The sequence below is a fragment of the Melanostigma gelatinosum genome (assembly GCF_949748355.1).
Source record: "Melanostigma gelatinosum genome assembly, chromosome: 24".
Taxonomy (NCBI): Eukaryota; Metazoa; Chordata; class Actinopteri; order Perciformes; family Zoarcidae; genus Melanostigma; species Melanostigma gelatinosum.
The window spans coordinates 9,794,766-9,808,168 of record NC_136657.1 but is presented as its reverse complement, the minus strand read 5'-3'; the positions used below and the strand labels follow the sequence as shown (position 1 = coordinate 9,808,168).

At 42.3% G+C, this 13,403-nt stretch overlaps 1 protein-coding gene across 1 annotated transcript; it reads left to right on the top strand.

Moving 5' to 3' along the window:
- Positions 1–1,993: 1,993 nt before the first annotated feature.
- Positions 1,994–10,457, top strand: LOC306797487 (uncharacterized protein; the record flags this gene model as incomplete). Its single annotated transcript, XM_079296852.1, has 6 exons — positions 1,994–2,077; positions 3,511–3,641; positions 3,747–3,869; positions 4,841–4,951; positions 9,386–9,517; positions 10,343–10,457. The coding sequence occupies exons 2-6, from the start codon at positions 3,622–3,624 to the stop codon at positions 10,455–10,457; spliced, it is 501 nt and encodes a 166-aa protein (XP_079152978.1). The 5' UTR covers positions 1,994–2,077; positions 3,511–3,621.
- Between the last annotated feature and the right edge of the window lie 2,946 nt (positions 10,458–13,403).

Sequence of the window (13,403 nt, the reverse complement as noted above, 5' to 3'; positions counted from 1 at the left end):
GGAGAATTATTGGTTTCTTTGGACGACTTATCTCCTTATGTTGGCCAACCCGACAGGACACGTGGACATAAACTGAAGCTTTTCTCCTTTTATACACCTCCCTGCTGCTCCTGGACGAAGGTTTGTCTCTTAACTTCCCGACTTGTCCTGCATGTGTTCAGAAGTTGCCATATCATCCTCCTGGAAACCTCCCTGCGCTTGAGACAGCAGTGACCGAAGCGTCCTAACATTATCTGTCATTCCCTTTGATGTTTCTGCCCTGAGGTACAACTCGGGGGTTTAAGTCCCGCCCCCTGAGCGCTTCCAGATGTCACACATCCTCCTTTAATGTGAGAACAAAACAGAGAGGAACACAAGAGGCATGTCGGCAGCTGCAACACAAACGTCTTGCAACCACAATGCTTCTGCACCCTTAAAACAAATAAAGTACAATAAATACCTCTGTGTAGTGCAGTAGAAGTACAATAAATACCTCTGTGTAGTGCAGTAGAAGTACAATAAATACCTCTGTGTAGTGCAGTAGAAGTACAATAAATACCTCTGTGTAGTGCAGTAGAAGTACAATAAATACCTCTGTGTAGTGCAGTAGAAGTACAATAAATACCTCTGTGTAGTGCAGTAGACGTACAATAAATACCTCTGTGTAGTGCAGTAGAAGTACAATAAATACCTCTGTGTAGTGCAGTAGAAGTACAATAAATACCTCTGTGTAGTGCAGTAGAAGTACAAGAAATACCTCTGTGTAGTGCAGTAGAAGTACAATAAATACCTCTGAGGTGTAGTGCAGTAGAAGTACAATAAATACCTCTGAGATGTAGTAGAAATACAATAAATACCTCTGAGGTGTAGTGCAGTAGAAGTACAATAAATACTTCTGAGGTGTAGTGCAGTAGAAGTACAATAAATACTTCTGAGGTGTAGTGCAGTAGAAGTACAATAAATACTTCTGAGGTGTAGTGCAGTAGAAGTACAATAAATACCTCTGAGGTGTAGTGCAGTAGAAGTACAATAAATACCTCTGAGATGTAGTAGAAGTACAATAAATACTTCTGAGGTGTAGTGCAGTAGAAGTACAATAAATACTTCTGAGGTGTAGTGCAGTAGAAGTACAATAAATACTTCTGAGGTGTAGTGCAGTAGAAGTACAATAAATACTTCTGAGGTGTAGTGCAGTAGAAGTACAATAAATACCTCTGAGGTGTAGTGCAGTAGAAGTACAATGAATACCTCTGAGGTGTAGTAGAAGTACAATAAATACTTCTGAGGTGTAGTGCAGTAGAAGTACAATAAATACCTCTGAGGTGTAGTGCAGTAGAAGTACAATAAATACCTCTGAGGTGTAGTGCAGTAGAAGTACAATAAATACCTCTGAGATGTAGTGCAGTAGAAGTACAATAAATACCTCTGAGATGTAGTGCAGTAGAAGTACAATAAATACCTCTGAGATGTAGTAGAAATACAATAAACACCTCTGAGGTGTAGTGTAGTAGAAGTACAATAAATACTTCTGAGGTGTAGTGCAGTAGAAGTACAATAAATGCCTCTGAGGTGTAGTGCAGTAGAAGTACAATAAATACCTCTGAGGTGTAGTGCAGTAGAAGTACAATGAATACCTCTGAGGTGTAGTGCAGTAGAAGTACAATGAATACCTCTGAGGTGTAGTGCAGTAGAAGTACAATGAATACCTCTGAGGTGTAGTGCAGTAGAAGTACAATGAATACCTCTGAGGTGTAGTGCAGTATAAGTACAATAAATACATTTGTGTCATTTATAACGGTAAAGATACATGAATAAACACAAAAGCCAATAATAACTGGAGGATAACTTCTGGTTTGTTTCGTGGTTCAGAGTCTGGAGTCTCAGCTTGTTGTCTGCTGGTCAACAGCGACACCTTGTGGCCTCTTGTGGCCTCTCGCAGCATGGGGAGTGTCAAATGAAGTGAAGGTGAAATCAAAGCAGGAAACGTTCAGACAGGTAATGTGCATGAAGGCTGTTGGGTTCGGACCTGCGGACACAGAGAGAAACCCAGTCCACCTCCCCGGGGGATGAGAGGCTCCCACTGGGCCTCACAGGAGAGGTAACTGCTCATGGACTGTTGTTGTAGAGCGCGTTTCTAGTGAGGAAGAAGAGAAGAAGCGTGTTTTTAAAGGGAGAGCAAGAGGAACAGACACAGAGGCTACTCTGCTGTTACTACGTGGCATTGTCCAAAGACTCATCGTGTTGATAATGAACCTGTGATGATGATGACTTTACAAACATGTCCGTCTCCTTGTTTTAGGAGCTCATGTAAAGCTCTTTATTTCAGGTTGAGGACTGTTTGACTTCACTGACGTCACTTTGACAAAACTGCGCTCAACTCAGCAGACTCGTGACTGTTAGTGGACTTTGTACTGTACTGTACTACAAAGTTAGAGGACTTTGCAAAGTCAGCGGAAAGATTAACGCGAGGCAACATCCGGTTTCCAAAATAAGATGTCGACGAAGCGAGAAAGTTGTAACGTGAGACAACATCCGGTTTCCAAAATAAGATGTCGACGAAGCGAGAAAGTTGTAACGTGAGACAACATCCGGTTTCCAAAATAAGATGAAGTGTCTTATTCTTTGATTTGAGGATTGATAGAAAGATAATGAAATTAATAATATCTGACTTACTGATATGTATTTGTTCAGGACATTTCTGACCACATCCAAACAAAAATCAAACATCTTAACTTTACCAATTCAGATATTTTATGAAGTACAAACTGAACTGAAATTGTACTTCAAATATCTGGTGCTCTAAAGATATTCTTCTCAATAATTGCAGACAATGACTGATGTGTATGTGTTCAGGCCATCGTTGACTCACCCAGACTGAAAATCAGACATTTTTACTGTAAGAAGAGATGTTCCAAAGTAAAAGTCTAAAGTCTTGAAGGTGCTGTCAAAACCTAAGAACATATAATCACACACCTCTTCTCTGAACATCAGGAATGTATGGAAAAAATGTAAGATGTTAAATATAAAATAATAAAAAGACTCAACTTTGACCTCTGAAATGCGCATGTCTGCCATTTTATTCATCATCACATAGAAAAAATAAAATAAACTCTGTTGTACAGATGTCCTGATTTACTTCTTTAATGTACAAATGTCAGACATTTACTTTGAAAAATCTATTGTTACAGTAAAAATCTATTGTTTTTTGTAGGGTTGTAATCAGACTTTTCTTGAACACATATGCATCAGTTATAGTTTAGAATTATTGAGAAAATACTTTTTATAACACTTAAAATATTCAGAAATGTACCTGTTTCTCTGTACAAATGTATGATTTTTACTTTGAAATATCTCTTAATTCGTATTGTAAAAATGTCATATTTTCTGTGTGGATGGAGTCAGAGATGTGTTCAACACATTTACATCAGTCATTGTCTGGAATTATTTAGAAAATCTATTCTTATGGTACCTAAAATATTGTGATATTCGCCTTTTTGTCCTGAACATTAGTCATTGTTTGGAATTATTTAGAAAAATATTTTTAGAGCACCTGCACCTGGACCTGGACCTGAACCTGAACCTGAACCTGAGCCTGGATCTGAACCTGAACCCAGCTGCAGGTCCTTGAGGAGCGACGGGTCCATGGAGGAGCCATTTGTAACGTAAGTCATCATCAGTTAGTCACAAAACATGCGAAAGAACAAACCTTCTTCAAGTAGAAACTGCACACTGAAGCTTCTCTGGTGGTCTTCCTCTCTGTCTAACAGGGACCTCAGGGAACCGGACCCTGAACTGGACTCTGATCAACCTGAACCCAGTTGTGTGTCCATGAAGAGTGACAGGTCCATGAAGCCGCCGCTGTTTTTCAGAAAGAGTGGCCAAACGTCCAGGTAATGAATTATAAACGCCTCTATTCTCACCTGATTTACATTTAAAATGCTGCTTTCATTCTCTCGACTGATTGGTAACAGAAACTCCTTCCTGTTTCTAAAGCGTCAAAAAACTAATTTGTGATTACGTCGTTTTCTGAGACGCTAAACTAAGTTGTAGGCTCCTTCAAACTGGCTCGTTTGTCACCTGCTTCACCAGGTTCACACCTGCATTCTATCTAGTGTCCACCAGGGGGCGACTCCTCTGGTTGTATAGAAGTCTATAGAAAATGACTCTACTTCTCTCTTGATTTATTCCCTCAGTAAACATTGTAAACATGAGTTTATGTCTCAATCTCTAGTTTCAAGTCTTCTTCAATACAGCATGATGTTCATTTAGTACATTATGGTCCATTTAGAGTCACACAGACCATAAAGCAGGGGATGCTTTAGGGCGGGGCTACACGCTGATTGACAGGTCTCTACCAGAGACGTGTACGGCGTCTCTACGTCATGACGACTACGTCCAGATATGGTCACTTCCTGTTCACTGGTTGCAAAAAACAACAAGTTGGCAACGGTGAAATAGCCAAACTTGAGGCTTCAAAACATCAGTCCACAAACCAATGAGAGACGTCACCATGACGACGTCCACTTCTTACATACAGTCTGGAGTCCTTCCTCTTCTTGGGTACCGGGACCTTTATGAGTCCGAGGCTCTGGTTCCAAACCTCCCTGGTGGTGTGGAACTAAATAATAGCATGAGAACACTAGCTGGGTAGATAAAGGGACGAAGAGGCACCGCTAGAACTTTAATATCGTGACACTCGTTCTCCCAGAAAGACGATGAATAATAGAACAGAAATCTTTCAGTGTGAAGAGCTTCAGACTTTTATCTTCTTGTTGATAGCTTCTAGTCTTCAGCAGCTTCTGGAGCTGAAGATTTAATAAGTGGATCTCCTTCTCTGGTGGTCTTCCTCTCTGTCTGACAGGAACCTCACGGAACTGGACTCTGATCAACCTGAACCCAGCTGTGTGTCCATGAAGAGTGACATGTCCATGGAGCCGCCGCTGTATTTCAGAAAGAGTGGCCAAACGTCCAGGTAATGAATGATCCATGGAACCAGTGGAGCGTTCATGAACGCCTCTATTCTCACCTGATTTAATATAATGTGTGTGTGTGTGAGTGTAAATGGTAAATGGTCTGTACTTGTATAGCTCTTTTCTAGGCCATATCCACACTAGTCCGTGTCTCGTTGGATGCAGAGTTGTCAAATAGAACCGATCTCCGTCCACACGGGAATTTTCAGCATTATTCTCAAGTTGATCTGCATCCACACGGCAGCCTTCGAAGACGGACAGCACGTGGCCATTAACGTACACTGGGCATGCGCGTGACGGTGTAAACAGGAAGTGGATTGCTTGCTCAGTTAAAAAAAATATGACAGAGTAATAAAGTAGTCTTTAACAATGAAAGGTTGTATTTGATACTTAAGATCTTCCTCTATAAACTCAAACAGACAAAGTTCGTGGAAAGTTTTATTTTTCAGACGTAGTTACAGCACTGCGGCTCTCTCTCTCTCTCTCTCTCTCCTCTCCTCTCTCCCTCCCTCCCTCCTCTCCTCCTCTCTCCCTCCCCTCCTCTTCTCTCCTCCCCTCCTCCCTCCTCTCCTCCCCTCTCTCCTCTCCTCTCCTCTCCTCCGCTCTCCCCTCCTCTCCTCTCCTTTCCTCTCCTCTCCTCTCCTCTCTCCCTCCCCTCCTCCTCTCCTCTCTCCCTCCCCTCCTCCTCTCCCCTCCTCTCCTCTCTCCTCTCCCCCTCTCCTCTCCTCTCTCCTCTCCCCCTCTCCTCTCCTCTCCTCTCCTCTCCTCTCCTCTCCTCTCCTCTCCTCCCTCCTCTCCTCCTCTCTCTCTCTCTCTCACATCAACTTTACTTTAAAATCAACACTTACACGGAAACGTTTACTCGATTATGGTCCATAAATGTGGTGAACACACGTCTATCACTCGCTTCCATGTGTTGTTGCCGTGGGGCTGATGAATGTAGCGTTAGCTCCATCGGGGTATTCCTTCATGAGATCCGGCATCAGGGGATAAGCTGGTCACCCAGCAGAGAAACAGGGACATCATCTCCGCCCTCTATCAATTCTTTAGGGCATTTGCTCCATCTTTTAGGGCACAACATCATGCAACAGGTCCGACTCGCTAGCTTCTAAGCTAATTTTAACATTACCGCCAATGGGGAAATGCTAACCGCTAATTGGCGAATATAATATATCTTCGTACATATTTTCATGCTCCATGAAGAAATACTTACAGACTAAGGTCTCTCAAGGCTACCAAATGGAAGAAGTAAAATGAATCAGCGTCGATCACTCGTCTCTCACTCGTCTCTCACTCGTCTCTCACTCGTCTCCTCTGTGTTGTCTGTTTGTAGCTGTAGCTCTGAATAGCATTTATTGCTAACTGTAGCTTCAGACAGCCGCTGCGTGGGGGCTGATCGCCGATGGTCAAGCAGCTGGAATAACAGCTGCTTCCTCCACATAAATGCAGACTTTTTACTGCACAACAGCTGCTCGTACGCAACAGGTAATACAGCGTGCACAAAACCGGGGCTGATAGCGTCTCTGGACTCGGGAATTGTCACTCATCGTTCGAAGAACAGCTCGCCTCCTCCGCCTGTAGGCATTAGCAGCATTGTAAAATGACACATTTAACTCCACAATAGCTGCTAGTACAGACAACACAGCAAGCAAGGCTTGCCATTCGTTATCCGTGTTGAAATGAATCGCTGCTGGTCGCCGGCTGTTTGTTTTCTTCCGGGTACGGGTCACGTGATAGCGAGTGTGACGAATCAGGGACGGAGACGTCATGGCTGGTAATAACCAATCCAGTAGCGAGCACGGCTGTGGGCTCATTTTTTTCTAACAGACATCCGTATCCAACGTCTACACTGAACCAAAACCCCGGAGTTTTCAAATACCTCCAACCTCGGCGGAGTTTTCAGGTTCCTCCGTTTAGGCTGCTCCAAAACTCCGGCGTGGTGTGGCTGCTCAGTGTGAACGTAGCAAAACTGGACTAGTGTGGATGTGGTCCTCGTCTTTCCGACCACTCAAAGCACTTTCACACTACTTGTCATCATTCACACTCTGATGACGGGCTAAGTGCTCAAGGACACATCGACATGGACGAGCGGAGCCGGGGATCGAACCGCCGATCCTCTGACTGAAGGACGACCCTGCTCTCCACTTCTTCTTCAATGATGAAGTCACAGTTATAACAACAGAGTAACTTAAACAAAACACCAACTAGATCACAGAACACAATGACCTCACTCAGCCCAGACACTAAGCTCAGCCTCTTACTGTGAGATGACTTCTTCATGGTGGACGTGGTCCTTCTGAGCTTCTTGGTTCGACTCAAGCTGATCAGCTCCAAGCTGTGTGGATGAACCTGTGTGTTGGCGGAGAGGGTTTTCTCAGAGAGGAAGCGTATTCTGCTTCCTTGTAAGCACTTGATTGGAAAGAGAATTTGTTCTTCTCTTTCTCTGAAGGATGTGTTTTCTTCTTTCTGCAGGTAAGTTGTCCACTTCTCTTCTTCAGGATCCAAGAACAGAGTCCATTGTCGTCCAGTGAATTTAAGACCGTGACCTCGGATGTTCTTTTTACAAACAGCAGCGCTATGTTTCTGTGCCTCCTCGCAAGTGAAGTGAACTGCGTGGAATGGTCGAGAGCTGAGGGTGAAGCAGAGTTTGATGGTTTCAGGGACAGAGTTGCACCACAGGAAGTCCTGGGGCCCTCGTCCAATTAGATCCCAGCGTTGAGCCTGGATGAAAAGTCACACCCAGGTGTGATTGAACGTTACCGGGGTTGGTGTCAATCTGAAACTCAAATCAGGCTTTTGACTGCTCTGCAGGCCCTGCAGGCCTGTAGGCCCAAGTCTTTGTAGCACACCATGTCAGACCCAGGGTTCGTACGGTCATGAAAAACCTGGAAAAGTCATGGAATTTTAAAATGGTTATTTCCAGGCCTGGATAAGTCATGGAAAAAAAATAAAATCCCAAAAGTTTTGGAAAAGTCATGGAATTTTTTTACATTCATATGTTCATGTCGTACATTTACGCTGAGTTTGAAATAATTAATATGCTTTTAAAAGAAAGATATAAACAGGCATACGCTCTCAAACTCGCAGTGCGAATTATTCGCGCTGCCAGTGAACGCACCTTAACAGGTGACATGCCGACCGCTTCCCTGAGCTACTGCGATAGCAACATTAGCTCGGTTCGCGAACGGTCGGTATCATTCACTGTGCCGGGGAAGTGTCGATTAAAAAATGCTTGGCTACACATGGACAAATACAAGACATGGGTTACACCCGACAAAGACCCGGGACGAGCCAAATGCAGGTTGTGTGGAGGCAAAACGTCGATATTTCTAACATGGGGGGGAGCCGACATCAGAGCTCCCCCCCATGACGTTTCCGTGAACAAGCAGGCGGCGATAACTGATGGCGCTGGAACAAAAAATGACGTCCTTACTGCGGAGGTAATGTGGGCACTGAAGGTTGCCAATTCCCACTTTTCATTTAAATCATCAGAAGATGCCAGCCTGATATTTCGCCGGATGTTGCCCGATAGCCAGATCGCGGCACAATTTGATGAGCTGGATGACTTAAAAAAGAAGAGGGCAAGAATGGAGACGGATATTCGCGCACTCGAGAGATCAGCAGATGAATATGCTGAGAAAGCAGAAGCTACAAACCAACTGACCTTCATCACCAAATCGAACAGCTTCCGCCGAACTGCAAAAGAGAAGAAGGCATCTCTGCCGGAGATTGAAAAGCAGATAGATGCGGAGCTTGAAGAAATGAAACGCTAAGCTGGCACTACAGTTCACTTGAGTTCCCGTGGACAGTAAAGCACAAACTTCTTCTTTCATTACAACTTGTTCAGGTTGCCACGAGCTATTCTCTCTTGCGAGCCTCTCAAGGGACAAGTCTGTGTGAGTGTGTGTCAGTCCAACACACAAAAAAAGCTCTTGTTATGTGAATGTTGCTTTATAAACCTGTTTAAATGTGAAATTGTTTTTGATGATTTATGTTTGAAGAGTTAGTTGCCAACTAGTTTTGTTAAAATTTGCACTAAAAGGGAACGCAATGTGTGCACGAGCTGGATCCTACTGAATGCCTGTCAGAGGATATAAATGTTGTTATTCTAATCAAACTATTGTCTCTCATTCATTTGTGTAATTTAAGGTATGCTGTGTGCTTTAGAATTCTCATTTTTAGTTTAAATACTACATTTTCTCACTTTCATGTATACACCGAGATTTCACAAAATGTTTGGTCATGGAAATTTGGCTTAAAGTCATGGAAAAGTCATGGAAATCCATTAGTCCAAATGTGTATGAACCCTGCAGACCCTAACAAGAGCTTCAGACTTTTATCTTCTTGTTGATAGCTTCTAGTCTTCAGCAGCTTCTGGAGCTGAAGATTTAATAAGTGGATCTCCTTCTCTGGTGGTCTTCCTCTCTGTCTAACAGGAACCTCACGGAACTGGACTCTGATCAACCTGAACCCAGCGGTGTGTCCATGAAGAGTGACAGGTCCATGGAGCCGCCGCTGTATTTCAAAAGAAGGTCCTTCAGAAAGAAGAAGCCTTCACAAAAGCGCGGGTAAGTCATCATCCAGGACAACCAGCGTTTACCCCGGAGGAAATGTCAAGAAACACCAGGTTCACACCTGCATTCTCTCTAGTGTCCACCAGGGGGTGACTCCTCTGGTTGTATAGAAGTCTATAGAAAATGACTCTACTTCTCTCTTGATTTATTCCCTCAGTAAACATTGTAAACATGAGTTTATGTCTCAATCTCTAGTTTAAGTCTTCTTCAATACAGCATGATGTTCATTTAGTACATTATGGTCCATTTAGAGTCACACAGACCATAAAGCAGGGGATGCTTTAGGGCGGGGCTACACGCTGATTGACAGGTCTCTAGCAGAGACGTGTACGGCGTCTCTACGTCATGACGACTACGTCCAGATATGGTCACTTCCTGTTCGCTGGTTGCAAAAAAATAAGTTTGTGACAGTGAAATAGCCAAACTTGAGGCTTCAAAACATCAGTCCACAAACCAATGAGAGACGTCACCATGACGACGTCCACTTCTTACATACAGTCTGGAGTCCTTCCTCTTCTTGGGTACCGGGACCTTTATGAGTCCGAGGCTCTGGTTCCAAACCTCCCTGGTGGTGTGGAACTAAATAACAGCATGAGAACACTAGCTGGGTAGATAAAGGGACGAAGAGGCACCGCTAGAACTTTAATATCGTGACACTCGTTCTCCCAGAAAGATGAATAATAGAACAGAAATCTTTCAGTGTGAAGAGCTTCAGACTTTTATCTTCTTGTTGATAGCTTCTAGTCTTCAGCAGCTTCTGGAGCTGAAGATTTAATAAGTGGATCTCCTTCTCTGGTGGTCTTTCTGTCTGTCTGACAGGAACCTCACGGAACTGGACTCAGATGAACCTGAACCCAGCTGTGTGTCCATGAAGAGTGACGGGTCCATGGATCCGCCGCTGTATTTCAGAAAGAGTGGCCAAACGTCCAGGTAATGAATGATCCAGGGAACCAGTGGAGCGTTCATGAACGCCTCTATTCTCACCTGATTTATATTAAAAATGCTGCTTTTATTCTCTCGACCGATTGGTAACAGAAACTCCTTTATACTTTATACTGTACTACACCTCAGAGGTACATGTAGTACTTTATACTGTATTACACCTCAGAGGTACATGTAGTACTTTATACTGTATTACACCTCAGAGGTACATGTAGTACTTTATACTGTATTACACCTCAGAGGTACATGTAGTACTTTATACTGTACTACACCTCAGAGGTACATGTAGTACTTTATACTGTATTACACCTCAGAGGTACATGTAGTACTTTATACTGTACTACACCTCAGAGGTACATGTTGTACTTTATACTGTACTACACCTCAGAGGTACATGTTGTACTTTATACTGTACTACATCTCAGAGGTACATGTAGTACTTTATACTGTACTACATCTCAGAGGTACATGTACTTTATACTGTACTACACCTCAGAGGTACATGTTGTACTTTATACTGTACTACACCTCAGAGGTACATGTTGTACTTTATACTGTACTACACCTCAGAGGTACATGTTGTACTTTATACTGTACTACATCTCAGAGGTACATGTTGTACTTTATACTGTACTACATCTCAGAGGTACATGTTGTACTTTATACTGTACTACACCTCAGAGGTACATGTAGTACTTTATACTGTACTACACCTCAGAGGTACATGTTGTACTTTATACTGTACTACACCTCAGAGGTACATGTAGTACTTTATACTGTACTACATCTCAGAGGTACATGTACTTTATACTGTACTACACCTCAGAGGTACATGTAGTACTTTATACTGTACTACACCTCAGAGGTACATGTAGTACTTTATACTGTACTACATCTCAGAGGCACATGTTGTACTTTATACTGTACTACACCTCAGAGGTACATGTAGTACTTTATACTGTACTACACCTCAGAGGTACATGTAGTACTTTATACTGTATTACACCTCAGAGGTACATGTAGTACTTTATACTGTACTACACCTCAGAGGTACATGTAGTACTTTATACTGTATTACACCTCAGAGGTACATGTAGTACTTTATACTGTATTACACCTCAGAGGTACATGTAGTACTTTATACTGTACTACACCTCAGAGGTACATGTAGTACTTTATACTGTATTACACCTCAGAGGTACATGTAGTACTTTATACTGTACTACACCTCAGAGGTACATGTTGTACTTTATACTGTACTACACCTCAGAGGTACATGTTGTACTTTATACTGTACTACATCTCAGAGGTACATGTAGTACTTTATACTGTACTACATCTCAGAGGTACATGTACTTTATACTGTACTACACCTCAGAGGTACATGTTGTACTTTATACTGTACTACACCTCAGAGGTACATGTTGTACTTTATACTGTACTACACCTCAGAGGTACATGTTGTACTTTATACTGTACTACATCTCAGAGGTACATGTTGTACTTTATACTGTACTACATCTCAGAGGTACATGTTGTACTTTATACTGTACTACACCTCAGAGGTACATGTAGTACTTTATACTGTACTACACCTCAGAGGTACATGTTGTACTTTATACTGTACTACACCTCAGAGGTACATGTAGTACTTTATACTGTACTACATCTCAGAGGTACATGTACTTTATACTGTACTACACCTCAGAGGTACATGTAGTACTTTATACTGTACTACACCTCAGAGGTACATGTACTTTATACTGTACTACACCTCAGAGGTACATGTTGTACTTTATACTGTACTACACCTCAGAGGTACATGTAGTACTTTATACTGTACTACACCTCAGAGGTACATGTAGTACTTTATACTGTACGACACCTCAGAGGTACATGTAGTACTTTATACTGTACTACATCTCAGAGGCACATGTACTTTATACTGTACTACACCTCAGAGGTACATGTAGTACTTTATACTGTACTACACCTCAGAGGTACATGTAGTACTTTATACTGTACTACATCTCAGAGGCACATGTTGTACTTTATACTGTACTACACCTCAGAGGTACATGTAGTACTTTATACTGTACTACACCTCAGAGGTACATGTAGTACTTTATACTGTATTACACCTCAGAGGTACATGTAGTACTTTATACTGTACTACACCTCAGAGGTACATGTAGTACTTTATACTGTATTACACCTCAGAGGTACATGTAGTACTTTATACTGTATTACACCTCAGAGGTACATGTAGTACTTTATACTGTACTACACCTCAGAGGTACATGTTGTACTTTATACTGTACTACACCTCAGAGGTACATGTAGTACTTTATACTGTACTACATCTCAGAGGTACATGTACTTTATACTGTACTACACCTCAGAGGTACATGTAGTACTTTATACTGTACTACACCTCAGAGGTACATGTACTTTATACTGTACTACACCTCAGAGGTACATGTTGTACTTTATACTGTACTACACCTCAGAGGTACATGTAGTACTTTATACTGTACTACACCTCAGAGGTACATGTAGTACTTTATACTGTACGACACCTCAGAGGTACATGTAGTACTTTATACTGTACTACATCTCAGAGGCACATGTACTTTATACTGTACTACACCTCAGAGGTACATGTAGTACTTTATACTGTACTACACCTCAGAGGTACATGTAGTACTTTATACTGTACTACATCTCAGAGGCACATGTTGTACTTTATACTGTACTACACCTCAGAGGTACATGTAGTACTTTATACTGTACTACACCTCAGAGGTACATGTAGTACTTTATACTGTATTACACCTCAGAGGTACATGTAGTACTTTATACTGTACTACACCTCAGAGGTACATGTAGTACTTTATACTGTATTACACCTCAGAGGTACATGTAGTACTTTATACTG